The 15,229-nt window shown below is 37.6% G+C and overlaps 1 protein-coding gene across 3 annotated transcripts in view; it reads left to right on the forward strand.

The window, feature by feature from the left end:
* Positions 1 to 15,229, forward strand: part of MYO3A (myosin IIIA) — a 169,124-nt gene that overhangs the window by 59,632 nt on the left and 94,263 nt on the right. For all 3 annotated transcript variants that reach the window (XM_060095468.1, XM_060095470.1, XM_060095469.1), the window contains exon 11: positions 14,585 to 14,684. In XM_060095468.1, coding sequence (XP_059951451.1) covers positions 14,585 to 14,684 — 100 coding nt within the window. The remainder of the gene's footprint in view (positions 1 to 14,584; positions 14,685 to 15,229) is intronic.

The raw sequence follows: 15,229 nt of genomic DNA on the forward strand, positions 1-15,229 counted from the left end.
TAAATGTTTGATAGAATTCGCCTGTGAAGCCGTCTGGTCCTGGGCTTTTGTTTGTTGGAAGATTTTTAATCACAGTTTCAATTTCAGTGCTTGTGATTGGTCTGTTCATATTTTCTATTTCTTCCTGGTTCAGTCTTGGAAGGTTATCCCTTTCTAAGAATTTATCCATTTCTTCTAGGTTGTCCATTTTGTTGGCATAGAGTTGCTCTTAGTAGTCTCTTAGGATGCTTCGTATTTCTGCGGTGCCTGTCGTAACTTCTCTTTTTTCATTTCTAATTTTATTGATTTGAGCCCTCTCCCTCTTTTTCTTGATGAGTCTGGCTAATGGTTTATCAATTTTGTTTCTCTTCTCAAAGAACCAGATTTTAGTTTTATTAATCTTTGCTATTGTTTTCTTTGTTTCTATTTCATTTATTTCTGCTCTCATCTTTATGATTGCTTTCCTTCTACTAACTGGGTTTGGTTTGTTTGTTTGTTATGCTTTCTCTAGTTCATTAGGTGTAAGGGTAGATAGTTTATTTGAGATGTTTCTTGTTTCTTGAGGTGGGATTGTGTTGCTATAAACTTCCCTCTTAGAACTGCTTTTACTGCCTCCCATAGGTGTTGGATCGTCGTGTTTTCTTGTCATTTGTCTCTAGGTATTTTTTGATTTCCTCTTTGATTTCTTCAGTGATCTCTTGGTTATTTAGTAACGTATTGTTTAGCCTTCATGTGTTTTCATTTTTTACGTTTTTTTCCCTGTAATTGATTTCTAATCTCATAGCATTGTGGTCAGAAAAGATGCTTGATATGATTTCAATTTTCTTAAATTTACTGAGGCTTGATTGGTGACCCATGGTGTGATCTATGCTGGAGAATGTTCTGTGCGCACTTGAGAAGAAAGTGTAATCTGTTTTTGGATGGAATGTCCTATAAATATCAATTAAATCTATCTGGTCTATTGTGTCATTTAAAGCTTGTGTTTCCTTGTTAATTTTCTGCTTGGATGATCTGTCCATTGGTGTAAGTGAGGTGTTAAGGTCCCCCACTATTATTGTGTTACTGTCGATTTCCTCTTTTATAGCTGTTAGCAGTTGCCTGATGTATTGAGGTGCTCCTATGTTGGGTGCATATATATTTGTAATTGTGATATCTTCTTCTTGGATTGATCCCTTGATCATTATGTAGTGTCCTTCCTTGTCTCTTGTAACATTCTTTATTTTAAAGTCTATTTTATCTGATGTGAGTATTGCTACTCCAGCTTTCTTTTGATTTCCATTTGCATGGAATATCTTTTTCCATCCCCTCACTTTCAGTGTGTGTGTCCCTAGGTCTGAAGTGGTTCTCTTGTAGACAGCATATAGATAGGTCTTGTTTTTGTATCTATTCAGCAAGCCTCTGTCTTTTGGTTGGAGCATTTAATCCATTCACATTTAATGTAATTATCGATATCTACTTCCCTATTACCATTTTCTTAATTGTTTTGGGTTTGTTTTTGTAGGTCCTTTTCTTCTCTTGTGTTTCCCATTTAGAGAAGTTCCCTTAGCATTTCTTGTAGAGCTGGTTTAGTGGTGCTGAATTCTCTTAGCTTTTGCTTGTCTGTAAAGCTTTTGATTTCTCCATCGAATCTGAATGAGATCCTTGCCGGGTAGAGTAATCTTCATTGTACGTTCTTCCCTTTCATCACTTTAAATATGTCATGCCACTCCCTTCTGGCTTGTAGAGTTTCTGCTGAGAAATCAGCTGTTAACCTTATGGGAATTCCCTTGTACATTATTTGTCGTTTTTACCTTGCTGCTTTCAGTAATTTTTCTTTGCCTTTAATTATTGTCTGTTTGATTACTGTGTGTCTCGGAGTGTTTCTCCTTGGGTTTATCCTGCCTGGGACTCTCTGCACTTCCTGGACTTGGGTGGCTATTTCCTTTCCCATGTTAGGGAAGTTTTTGACTGTAATCTCTTCAAATATTTTCTTGGGTCCTTTCTCTCTCCCTTCTCCTCTGGGACCCCTATAATGCGAATGTTGTTGGGTTTAATGTTGTCCCAGAGGTCTCTTAGGCTGTCTTCATTTCTTTTCATTCTTTTTTCTTTATTCTGTTCTGCAGCAGTGAATTCCACCATTCTGTCTTCCAGGTCACTTATCTGCTCTTCTGCCTCAGTTACTCTGCTATTGATTCTTTCTAGTGTATTTTTCATTTCAGTTATTGTGTTGTTCATCTCTGATCGTTTGTTCTTTAATTCTTCTAGATCTTTGTTAAACGTTTCTTGCATCATCTCGATTTGCCTCCATTCTTTTTCCGAGGTCCTGATTCATCTCCACTATCATTATTCTGAATTCTTTTTCTGGAAGGTTGCCTATCTCCACTTCATTTAGTTGTTTTTCTGGGGTTTTATCTTGTTCCTTCATCTGGCACATAGCCCTCTGCCTTTCCATCTTGTCTGTCTTTCTGTGAATGTGGTTTTTGTTCCACAGGCTGCAGGATTGTAGTTCTTCTTGCTTCTGCTGTCTGCCCTCTGGTCTGGATTTGCTTAGTTCTGTTGACTGGGAAGTCCAAGATCAAGGCACTAGCAGATGTGGTGTCTGGTACCCAATTCCTTGTTCATGGAGGGAGAGAGCTGGCAGCATTTTTTAAACAGCCTCATCAGAACAAATAATGTAAACTCCAATAGATGATTAGTATTGGCTTATATTTTCTTGTATTTGTCTCCTTTTCTGTGAAGTAAGATATCTTAGATTTGGGATTTAAAATTGAATGTAACACTTGAAATAGTTTTTTACTCTAGTATTTTTTGGTATCATTTTCCCTGGTTGAATTATATTCAAAAATCATTTTAAATATTTTATTTATACTTCCTATTTTGATTTTTAATGATCTATTTATAGTTTTTATAATATTGAATATGTTTACTTATAGATAGTATATATGTTTATTTTAGGAAATTTAGAAGCTACACAGACATGTACAACATAAAATCGATCAATGATTACATTTTAATCTATAACCTTTTAGTATCTTATGAATGGAAATACATTTAAAAACAAAATTAGAATATATGTGTCCTGGAGCCTGCATTCTTTCACTGACTAGCAAATACCCATGTTTTTAAATATCCTTGTACCACAAATTTTTAAAAATTTTTATTTTTTATTGGAGCATAGTTGATTAACAATGTTGTTTTAGTTTCAGGTGTACAGTAAGGTGATTCAGTTATACATATACATGTATGTATTCTTTTTCAATTTCTTTTCCCATTTAGGTTATTACAGAATATTGAGCAGAGTTCCTTGTGCTATACAGTAGGTCCTTGTTATCTGTTTTAAATATAGCAGTGTGTACATGTCAATTCTAAACTCCCAATCTATCCCTCCTTCCCACCCTTCTGCCCTGGTAACTATAAGTTCATTCTCTAAGTCTGTGCGTCTGTTTCTGTTTTGTAAGTAAGTTCATTTGTATCATTTTTTTAGATTATGCATATAAGAGATATCATATGATATTTGTCTTTCTCTGTCTGACTTACTTCACTTAGTATGAAAATCTCCAGGTCCATCCATGTTGCTGCAAATGGCATTATTTCATTATTTTTAATGGCTGAGTAATATTCCATTGTATATATTGTACCACATCTTCTTTATCCATTCATCTGTCGATGGACATTTAGGTTGCTTCCATGTCTTGGCTGTTGTAAACAATGCTGCAGTGAACATTGGGTTGCATGTATTCTTTCGAACCATGTTTTTCTCTGGGTATATGCCCAGGACTGGGATTGCTGGATCATATGGTAGTTCTATGTTTAGTTTTTTAGGGAACCTCCATGCTGTTCTCCATAGTAGCTGTACCAATTTACATTCCCACCAACAGTGTAGGAGGGTTCCCTTTTCTCCACTCCCTTTCCAGCTTTTATTTTTTGTAGACTTTTTGATGATGGCCATTCTGACTGGTGTGAGGTGATATCTCATTGGAGTTTTTATTTGCATTTCTCTAATAATTAGCAGTGTTGAGCATCTTTTCATGTGCCTCTTGGTCATCTGTATGTCTTCTTTGGAGAAATGTCTATTTAGATTTTCTGCCCATTTTTTGATTGAGTTGTTTGTTTTTTTGATATTGAGCTGCATGAGCTGTTTGTATATTTTGGAGATTAATCCCTTGTTGGTCGCATTGCTTACAAATATTTTCTCCCAATCTGTACCACAAATTTTTAAAATTGCTGTACAACATTCTCTTGCATGACTATTCAATGATTGATTTAAATAACCCCCTATTATTGGGCATTTAGGTTGTTATTAATTATTTTTAATTCTAATAAGTAACACTGTAATGAATAGAGTTGCATACAAATCTCTTACTACTTCCGTAAGATAAATTCCTGTAGATGGTATTGTTAAGTCAAAGAATAGTCTTTTGTAATTTAAGCTTATTCATGAAAATCCTATTAATTGCATGTCAGGAGCATATCACTGTTTAGGGAGCTGGGAGAAGTGCATAGAAAATAGGGCATGACCTAAAAAAACAGTTATATTTGAATTCCTGTTGTGGTTTAATATATTTAATTCCTATTTCTTTAATGCCTACTATGTGCAGGGCATTGTATTAAGACTTTATATCTTGTGATTTTACAACAACCCTGAGGGAAATGTTTTATGATCCTCCATTTTCACAGCAAGAAGAACTGAGGTTTGCAGAGGCTAATTAACTTGTACAAAGCTGCACAGGTAACGAATGACTTAGCAGGGATTCAAATCCTAATCCCAATGACAAAGCTTTATTCCCATGAATGGCCAATGATTGTGGCCAATTTTGAGTCCTTGCCTAAGTGAGTTTACAGCCTTGCTGGAGAGACCTTCAGTGAGGAAAAATTTAAGTTGTGAGTGGAATAGAGTGCCAGAAAGAAGGAACTGGGCATGTAGTTTCTAGTGAGGAGGTGGTTGGTTGTGGGCTCCTAATGCCCATCTTTGTATCTTTGTGTGGGTATAGCTCCACAGTCTGCTACAATCCCATCCTTCCCAAAGCAAATGGACAAACAGCAAGCAAACAAACAAGTAAAAAACATAGATTGATGTGTACCAATATTGTATAGGGTGTCCAATGTTAAGAACTGTGAAGGATCTGAGATTTTATCCTACTTGCAAGCTAATAAGTTGACCTGCCAATTTCAAGAATGCTGGCAGAAGAGACCCTTGATCAGAGACAGAGGCCTTTATTATGCACAGTTAAGCCCACAGCATGAATTTTACATTCATGTTGGTTGTCCTTGCCCTATAAGTCCTAGGGGTGATGTGGAATGTCCTTGGTAGATGGTGTATACACAGTGGGTTTGCCTCACAGTTTGGGAACCCTGAGCTTGAGAAACTCTAATCTTTTAAAGGGGTTGCTAGCAAATCTGCCTAAACTTTGCCCTGGAGCAGACTTTATCTTTACTATTCCAGACAGCAAACAAAACTTCCATGTGTCCTGGAGGGAGACACTATTTTTATATATATGTGTGTATAGCAAACATGGCAAATATAGTCTAGAACAAAAGCTAATACAAGAGATGAAGAAATGTGAAAGACTCATGGAGAATTGCCTCCCAACATTCAAGCATTATAAGAATGGTTGAACCACACAGTATTTAGATTAAAAGCCTGGTGCTCTAAGTTCTAGTGATTAAAAAAAATTATTGAAAACTACTATATATTGGACACTGTGTTAGCCTAAGCTCAATACTTCTGTTTGAGTCACAAAATATATTCTCCTTTATCCAGTTAAGAATTCAGAATATGCTTTCAATATGAGAACTCAAGTCTTACTCAATTATGGAAAAATTTCAGTCATTATTCCTTTAAATATTGATCCTCTCTCATTCTTTTTATTTTCTGCTTCTAAGAGATAAATATCGGAATGTCCTAATTTACCTTAAATGTCTTATAATTTCTCTTTCATGTTTGTCATTGGTTTATCAATCTCTGCTGCATTTTAGATAATTTCTTCAAAATTGTTTTCCAGTTCACTAATTCTCTCTTAGACTAGGCCTAGTTAGAGCTGTCCTACATACTGATTTTTCATGTCGATATTTCTGTGTTTTTCATTTCTAGAATTTCTCACTGTTTTATTTTTTTAACCATTTATTCTTTCATCATATCTGACTTTTATATCTGGCCGTTCATATCTGGCTAATTTCTTTGTCTTTTTTTGTGAATGTAATTCTTTCCTTTTTCTCTTGATCTTACACTACTTAGCAGTCATTTTTTGATTTGCATTTTAACAAGATTGAAATGTCCTTATGAATGAGTTCATTTGTTTCCTCAATATGTGGTTTCCTTCTGTGGTTTAGAATTTTAGTTTGCTCTCCCATCTTTATTTTATTTTTTAAAATATTTTATTTATTTTAAAATATTTCTGGGCTTCCCTGGTGGCGCAGTGGTTGAGAGTCTGCCTGCCGATGCGGGGGACACGGGTTCGTGCCCCAGTCCAGGAGGATCCCACATGCCGCGGAGCGGCTAGGCCCGTGAGCCATGGCCGCTAGGCCTGCGCATCCAGAGCCTGTGCTCTGCAGTGGGAGAGGCCACAGCAGTGAGAGGCCCGCATAACGCAAAAAAAGAAAAAAAAAAAAGTGTAGCTGAGCTGGGTGACGATGACATCTGTCACTCCAGTCATCGCCAGAGCTGATCTGCTCATCTGGCTGACCCGGCTGGTGTGTGCTCCTTCCCCAGCATCATTTCAAAACTGCACAATTGGTCAAAGGGGTCAAACTGCAGATCAGTAAAAACTAGTCTTCCAGGGCACACCAGTGAGAGCCTGTATGCCCATTGGTATTACCAGTTGTGACTTTGTTAGTGGAATTTAAAGATGGATAAGGAAACTAAAAGAAAACCATTGATTAATATTTCTGTTTAACAAAGGATTTCTGTACTACCCCAGTGGCTCCTGAATCACCTTAGAAGATGGAGCTTGATATTTACCAGAGAATATTTAACCAAAGTAAAAGCAAATAAAGCTGTTGGTTTACAGCAGTACAACTGAATAGTAAGGATAAAAGTTTAACAGGGAGCAGCAAGAGTTGTTTCTTTTTTCAGTGTGTAGAACTGAAATACAAGTGAAGCTGTACTAACCACCCCTGAGGTATTTGTGACCTTTGACAACACGGAAAGAAAATATTTGTAGTCTGAAACTATGTCTCTCCAGTATTATGGAGTAAATGAAAAATATAATCTGGTTAACAAGCTGTACTTTTCACAAGAGGACAAAAATCTTATTGGAAGGATTCTGACTTTGCCTTCTCCAAGTCTCACAGAAATTAAATATTTATTAAAGTAACATTGGAAATTAATTCTGTAAAATGAAGGCAAAAGGAAAATGTAAAAAGTATAAAAGTATCTTGAAAGATAGGGTAATGATGAAGATTGGACAATTTCCTTTGACAAATAATTATTTATTCATTTATTCATCCTGCACATATTTATTGAGTACCTACTATGTCCCAGCTACTATTTTAGGTGCTTAGGCTACATTAATGACCAAAAGAGACATGTATCAATGAGAAGATATAAAATATTTTCACAATTGATGATTCTTTTTATTTTCATTCATAGAATACACCTTTAAAATAGTTTTTCTTAATCATTCATTACAACCTTAATAGCTTTTAAAGTGTTTAACTCATGAAAAAAAGCTTTTATAAACTAATTTATGCACCTGAATTAACTCTGCATGATTTGTGTAATTTCAAAACCCTCGTGAAAAAATACAGCTTTGTCCATTAATCCGGTAGTATTTGAAGCAATAACCAATGCTGCATGCTTGATTTTAACATATTCTCCTTCAAAAATGAATCTGTCCAGACATATCTGTCCTAGCTGAAATGATCTTTTTTGTTTATAATTTATCGTTAACTCTTCCATCAGAATGTGTGTTCCATGTGAGCAGGGACTTTATCTGTTGTCTTCATAGCTTTATCCCAACTCCTAACAGTGCCTGAAACATATTAGATGCTCCAGAAATTTAAGTATTTGTTGAATGAATGAATGCAGTAGTGGATGTTGAAACGTACAATTTAAGGCTCTACCTAGTGTGTGTGTGTGTGTGTGTGTGTGTGTGTGTGTGTTTAGGGTGGGAGAAGTCTAATGAATCAGAGCAGGAATGGAGATATCATATTAATAACTGGGTTTGTTGAGATTTTGTGAACACATCGCAAACTTGTTTACCTCACTTTTCACAATTCTTAAAATTAAAGGGAATTGGACTATTTTATTTAACTGCTTTTCTCACTCTTACACCCTATGATCTTATATGTGGTCAATTGTGTAGTTTTTAAAATATTAAGTATTCTTGATGCAACTAACCATGCCACTTGAGGGAGTATAAATGTGAGTCCTTCACTCATGCTACTTTGTCGTGACAGCTGTAACTGTCGTTTTTTTTTTTTTTGGCCCCATTGTCTCTATTATGTTTAAGACCCAACCAAGTGACAGCAATGCTGCCAGTGCTTTCTAGAGCAGTCTATTGTGATGGCTGTGTCCAGCAGTCATTGGTGATACAGAAATACAGATATGGGAGAAATGTAAATAGGCAGTCCCCATGGCCAGGGGACTTCTCCGGTTAAACTGACCTCGTGGAGAGCAGCGCCGAACTCTGAAGCAGTGGGAGATGGGAGGGGAGTGTGCTGGCCCCGACATATGCCTGACACCATGTGCCTTTTCACCACGTTCCTCCAGCACCTGACTGAGCATCAGCTCTGTTACCTGTAAAATCAGCCTGAGCACTGCAGTGACACAGGGAGGAGAAACAAAGAAAGGAAGAGTTGTTTGCTGATATGATGCCCATTTCCTGCTGAGATACTACCATCAGGGTATACATAGGACTTAATAATACATACAATGAAGTCCTTCAAAATCAGTGATGCTCATGAATCCTCCATCAGCAAGACCTGGGCCCACATTTTCTCACTCCCTGCTCAGTTTATTGCTGAGTTCAGTGTCATGTATTTACAGTTCATGCTTGAGGAGGGTAGAGAGGTCACCTCTGGGACAAAACGAGAGTGAAGACAACTAAATATGAAATAAATAGAAATTAAATATATAATTCAATATAAATATTAAATATAAAATATAAAGTAAATGAGGATTAAACCTATGATCATAAAGGCAATAATAATAATAATAATAAGAAGAATTTGTTAACCATAGCAGGCCCTGAATGAATCACTTTACATGTATTATTTAATCTCACAACATCCTTGTGAAATAGCCATTATTATTTCCATTTTATTTCTGAGGAAGCAGAAGGCCACATGGCTAGCCAGTGGTAGGGCCACAGCTGGAATAATAGTAGCAATTATATATAAGGCATTTCCATATGCCCATTTTAAATGAGAGTTTTACAAGAAATAATCCATTTTGCTTATCTTCACAAAATCTTTTGTTATTTGATCTGAGCATTCAGATTCTAGAGCCCAGCCTCTTAACTGCAATGTTGGTGTCAATAATTCCAAGACCTAAACAAAGGAAGGGATTTATACAGCTTCAGAAATAACTTTTGATTTTCTGTATAGCCACCTCAGAATTTAGTTCAATGTAGAATAATTTATCAGTCAACCCTGTTCCTCACTGGCTTTATGGCCATTATTGCTGCCTGCTTGGCCACTCCCCATATACCTTAGCCCCTCTACTCTGTAACTGGAGAGAAATCTAAGTAAAGGAGCTATGCTCTAGAATAGGGCCAAAGCATCTTCTCAAGTCCCCTGATGAAGTCTTTATGAATGGTAAAACCTAGTTTTTCAAAGTCATGGAAAAGGACTTTTTTCTCTTCAGAATGAAGCAGACAGCCATACGCTACAAGAGTATACCTATCAGTACACAAACTTCGGCTGACAGAGAATTCCAGGGTTGGAAGAAGCAACAGAGATGATATGATTCAGCTTTTTAAATATTGTTAGTCTAGGTAAGATTATTAGCTTCCAACATTTTTTGGTGATAACATGTGTTTTTTAGGAAATGGTGATAGTGATAAATTTATCTTCCCAAATTAAAAGAGACAAGCCTAAAACTTGTGTGTTCAATACAAGATTGCTATCTTAGTATCTCATGGTATCTCATATTCAGTGTTCTTTGAGTTTCAAGAGTTCTTGATATATTAGACATATTAATTCTTTGTCCATCATACATATTGCAAATATTTTTCCCATTTTCTCTTTTACTTGTGTTTTATTATACTCATATTAAAATTGTATTGTCAAATCTCTTCCATTTTTAAATTCTCCTTTCTATCTTTTCATACTTACAAATTCCATCTGTATCCCATTACTACACAGCCGTTCTTTTGCATCTTCTCCTAGAACTTTTATGATGACATTTTAAATGTTTGTTAATCCATCTGGAATTAATTTTTACATAAAGTACATGATTCCCCAAATTTTAACCAGCTGTTCCAGCACAATTTCTTGAATTTTTTTCTTTCTCTACTAGTTTGAAATGCCACATTTATCATCTAATATGTTCTTAGAATAGATGACCCTGAATTGCATTCACTACTTGAAGTTTAACTTTTCTTGGCTTTCTTTACCTAGTGATAATGTTTATTTCTAGAATATAGTAAAAATGATTTCTTTTTCTTTACTAAAACATGCTACTCCACCGTATTGTTTCCACACTCTGCCCTTTGATTAAAATATTCCGTTGGCTTCCCGTAGAGCCTGGAGTCCAGCCTCACCATGGACCACTGTCCCTCCTGCTGTTTCAGCTGCAGGGCTCGTGCCTGAGTCCAGGCTCCTTGTCACCATCCACTCCTTGTCATTCTCCAGGAACAGTCTTTGGATGCCAAATGGACCCATAAAAACAGATGGAAAATTCAGGGCTTCACTTAAGTTAAATACATAATTGGATATCTTTCTCTATTTTCTTAAAAATCATATGTCATATGAGTTTCTTTGGAAATAAGGGCATATGAAAGATGATTCTTGTCGAGTTCAGCAAATGTGGAGACCAACTATGGGCAAATCCTGTGCCAGAAATTGTGGGAGATATGCATTCACTCATTCATTCAACTAATATTTATTGAGGACCTACTGTGTTCTCAATCATCTCCTTGTTCCAAGGACACAATAGGAAACTAAAGACACAGTCTTGTGTATGTTGGAGCTTGTATTGTAGTAAGGGATTCAAATATTAGCTAAATTATCTACACAAATAAGTGCATAATTATACATTTTTGTAAATGCTATAAAAATTAATATGGAAACATCTAAGAATTGCAAGTAGGAGTAAAGCACTGTTCATATTATTAGATACAAGTCCTTAATCAGATATATTATTTGCAAATGTTTTCTGCCAGCCTGTGACTTCACTTTTTATTCTCTTAACAGTGTCTTTTTGTTTAAGTTTTTTTTTTTTTACTTTATAATTTTATTTATTTATTTATGTATGTATGTATGTATTTATTTATTTATTTTTGGCTGTGTCGGGTCTTCATTGCTGTGCGTGGACTTTCTCTAGTTGCGGTGAGGGGGGCTACTCTTCATTGTGCACGGCCTTCTCACTGCGATGGCTTTTCTTGTTGCAGAGCTGGGGCTCTAGGCACGTGGGCTTCAGTAGTTGTGGCACATGTGCTCAGTAGTTGTGGTGCACACACTTAGTTGCTCCGTGGCATGTGGAATCTTCCCGGACCAGGGCTCAAACCTGTGTTCCCTGCATTGGCAGATGGATTCTTAACCACTGTGCCAGCAGGGAAGTCCCAATGGTGTCTTTCACAGAACAGAAGTTTTTCTTTTTTTAAAAAAATATTTTTGGCTGCATTGGGTCTTCATTGCTGTGCGCAGGCTTTCTCTAGTTGTGCCGAGCAGGGGCTAATCTTCATTGCAGTGCGCGGGCTTCTCATTGCAGTGTCTTCTCTTGCTGCGGAGCATGGGCTCTAGGCGCGCGGGCTTCAGTACTTGTGGCGCGTGGGCTCTAGAGCACAGGCTCAGTAGTTGTGGCGCACAGGCTTAGTTGCTCCACGGCATGTGGGATCTTCCCGGACCAGGGCTAGAACCCATGTTCCCTGCATTGGCAGGCGGATTCTTAACCACTGTGCCACCAGGGAAGCCCAGGAATTTTTCATTTTAATGAAGTCTACCTTATCACTTTTTTCTTTCATGGATGATGTTTGGGTATTGTGTCCACACACTCATTTCTACACCCAAGGTTATCTAGCTTTTTTCTCCTATATTTTCATCTAGAAGTTTTATAGTTTTGTATTTTACATTTAGACCTATGACTTATCTATTTATTTATTTTAACATCTTTATTGGAGTATAATTGCTCTACAATGGTGTGTTAGTTTCTGCTTTATAACAAAGTAAATCAGTTATACATATACATATATCCCCATAGCATCTCCCTCCCTCCCACCCTCCCTATCCCACCCCTCTAGGTGGTCACAAAGCACCAAGCTGATCTCCCCGTGCTATGCGGCTGCTTCCCACTAGCTATCTGTTTTAAATTTGGTAGTGTATATATGCTATGACTTATTTTAACTTAATTTTTGTGAAAATTTTGTAAGTTTAGTGTCTAGATTCTTTTTTTTTTTTTCTGCATGTGGATGTCCAACCATTCCAGCACCATCCTGAGGGACTTTACAGTCTAGTAAAGGGAGTAAGCCCTGTACACAAGTGATTGACTGAAATGACTTAACTAAGATGTCTGTCCAGAAGGATGTACAGAATTATGCTGAGAGTTTAAAACAGGTGGCATTTGAGATAGACTGTGAAAAGTTTCATCACACAGATGGGACTGAGGAGGAAATTAAAAGACAAAGGACAAATCTTACTTATTTTTAAAATCTCACTCTGAGTGCAGTGTTGAGAAGGATATCAGAGGCAAAGGTGGCAGCGGGGAGGCTGCTGTGGTGTGAGACGAACTGTAGTGGAGGTGATGGTGGTGAGAAAGGTTTGGTTCTGGATTGGATTTGATGGAAGAGCTGAGGGGCTTTGTACACAGGTTGCAGGAGGGGTATGAGAAAGAGTCAGGAGCCAGGGGTCAGGCTGACAAGCAGAGGAATGGATCACCATGGGCTGAGATGAGGGTCGTGGGCAGGAGCAGGTTCGGGACATGTTAAGTCAGCCACTTTCACAGCCAAGTGAAGCGTCGAGCGAGCAGCTGGGTGCTTAGGTCTGGAGATGAGCAGAGCTGTCAGTGCACGAGTGGTATTTAAAGTGATGAAATCAGGAAGTACATGTTGATAGAGAAGAAAATAGCTCTAAGGACCGAAGCTTGGGAGACTCAAAAATGTGGCAGTAGCAAGATGAGGAGAAACCAGAAACAGATACCGAGACGGGGATGCCAGCGAGGTGAGGAGGAGAATGCAGAGCAGGACAGAAGACACCAAGACTAACGTGTTCAAGAAGAGTTTGTGCTGCCAGTAGGTTCAGTAAGATGAGGACTTAGAATGGACCGTGGGACTCAGCAATGTAAAGAAGGGCACTGTTGTCCTTCATGGAAGCCGTTTCCATGGAGTGTGGTGACAGCCCGCCTGACGTGGGTTTTCTTAATGGGTGGAGTGAAATGGAAGAGTTAAGTATAGGTAATTCTTTTGAGGAGTTTTGCTGTAAAGCAGGGAAGTGGAACGGTAGATGGAGGAAACCAACTCAAGGACAGGTGGTTTGTTTGATTGTTTGTTTCTTTTGGGGAAGATGTTATAACAGTCGAGAGGGAGAAATGAGTGATACAGGAGACAAAGAGGACCCAGCAGGAGTGATATCCTTGAGTACGTGAGAGGAGATGGAATCGAGTGCACAAAACGGGATTGGCCATAGGTAGAGGGGGGACCGTTATCAATAGTGACTTAATTCTCTAAGCAATGAGAAACCATTACAGTTTGGTGGGTAAGTGGTACGATTCTTATCATGCTTCGTAATCTGTGTATTCCTTCCCCTTTCACTAATGGACAGATTCAAATGCATAACAGTCTGCCCAAAAATAAACACTGAAAATGCAGTTATGCTCAACATAGAGTGGATTTCATGTCCAGAAGAGTTGAAACGAACCCTTGTGTTTACCTCAGCAACTTCTCCAGACCTTATGTCAAATCAAGATCTTTACGCTGTTATTGAAATTGCTGAAATGTTTCACTTTGAAAATAAACTTCCTGGTACCTGAAATCAATTTTCTGCATACATTTTACCTTTGAAAAGTCCCCAGTGTGGCTTATTTTGTATTCCTCTTAAATTCTGCTGAATAATAATTTTTCAAATGATCATTCCTTGACTACCAGTGGGCTAACACTACCTCAGACAAAACTGGAAATCTAATGAGTGAAAATCGCTCCAACTCACCACTTTGTAACCGATTAAATTACACATCAGAATTTAGAGGAAGCTTTAAAGAATATTATATATCAGGTAGTTCTTGATGGAAATAATGAGCTCTTTTGATCATCCATGAAGTAAGTTTAATGTGTTGCATTTTCCCAGTGAAGAGAAGACAGATCAAATACATGAGGCTGTTTTCTGGTAAATTGTTATCGTTGAATTTAGCAAATCAGCTTCTTAGATGTTTTCCAGTTTCTTAGTATCTAAATTTGACTTTTACTATGATTAGTAATAAGTTCTCAAGTCAGAAAGGATTTTCTTTTTTCTTTTCTTTTTTATTGCTTCTCAGGCATGAACGTCTTTACACCAAGAAAAGTAACTTCAGCAGATCTTTAATTTCCAGCCTCAAGGATGTAGATGATTTAGCAACCCTAGAAGTTTTGGATGAGGTAAGAAACTCAGCTTAATTAAACTTAAACATTCTGTCTATTTAAAAAAATTTATAGAAGTGGTTTGAGCAGGAGGCTCTTTGAATAGCATCTGTAGGTTTCATGCTTTCTTCTTCTCTTAGCTTCCTGATCATCTCTCCTGTCTTCGGTTTTACTGTGTGTAACTCACATTTGCAGATCTCTCCAGCCTGGTGTCAACTTTTTCTTCTTTTTTATATTCAAATTACAAACGTGCTAGTTCCCACCAGCTTGAGCTGCTTAGGTCCAAGACCCCTTCTTCCCCTCAGTTCTCCCCAGGAGTCTCAAAGGGGTGATTTGCTTCCTACATCACCATCTCAGTGGCAGGACCTAAAGCCTCGAAGATACCTTGAGAGCCTGTCTGTTACCATGGTCAGTGGACCCCTCGTGGGATCACAGAGCCCACGTTTTCGGGAAATGAATTCTGCTTGAAACTTCTTATCCCAATGACCTCAGAAATATTTCAGACATCTCTCATGAAGGTACCAGTCCAAGCCAGTAAATTATAGTCTCATCCTCTTTTTCCT

This window comes from Mesoplodon densirostris, chromosome 4 (genome assembly GCF_025265405.1).
Source record: "Mesoplodon densirostris isolate mMesDen1 chromosome 4, mMesDen1 primary haplotype, whole genome shotgun sequence".
Lineage (NCBI taxonomy): Eukaryota > Metazoa > Chordata > Mammalia > Artiodactyla > Ziphiidae > Mesoplodon > Mesoplodon densirostris.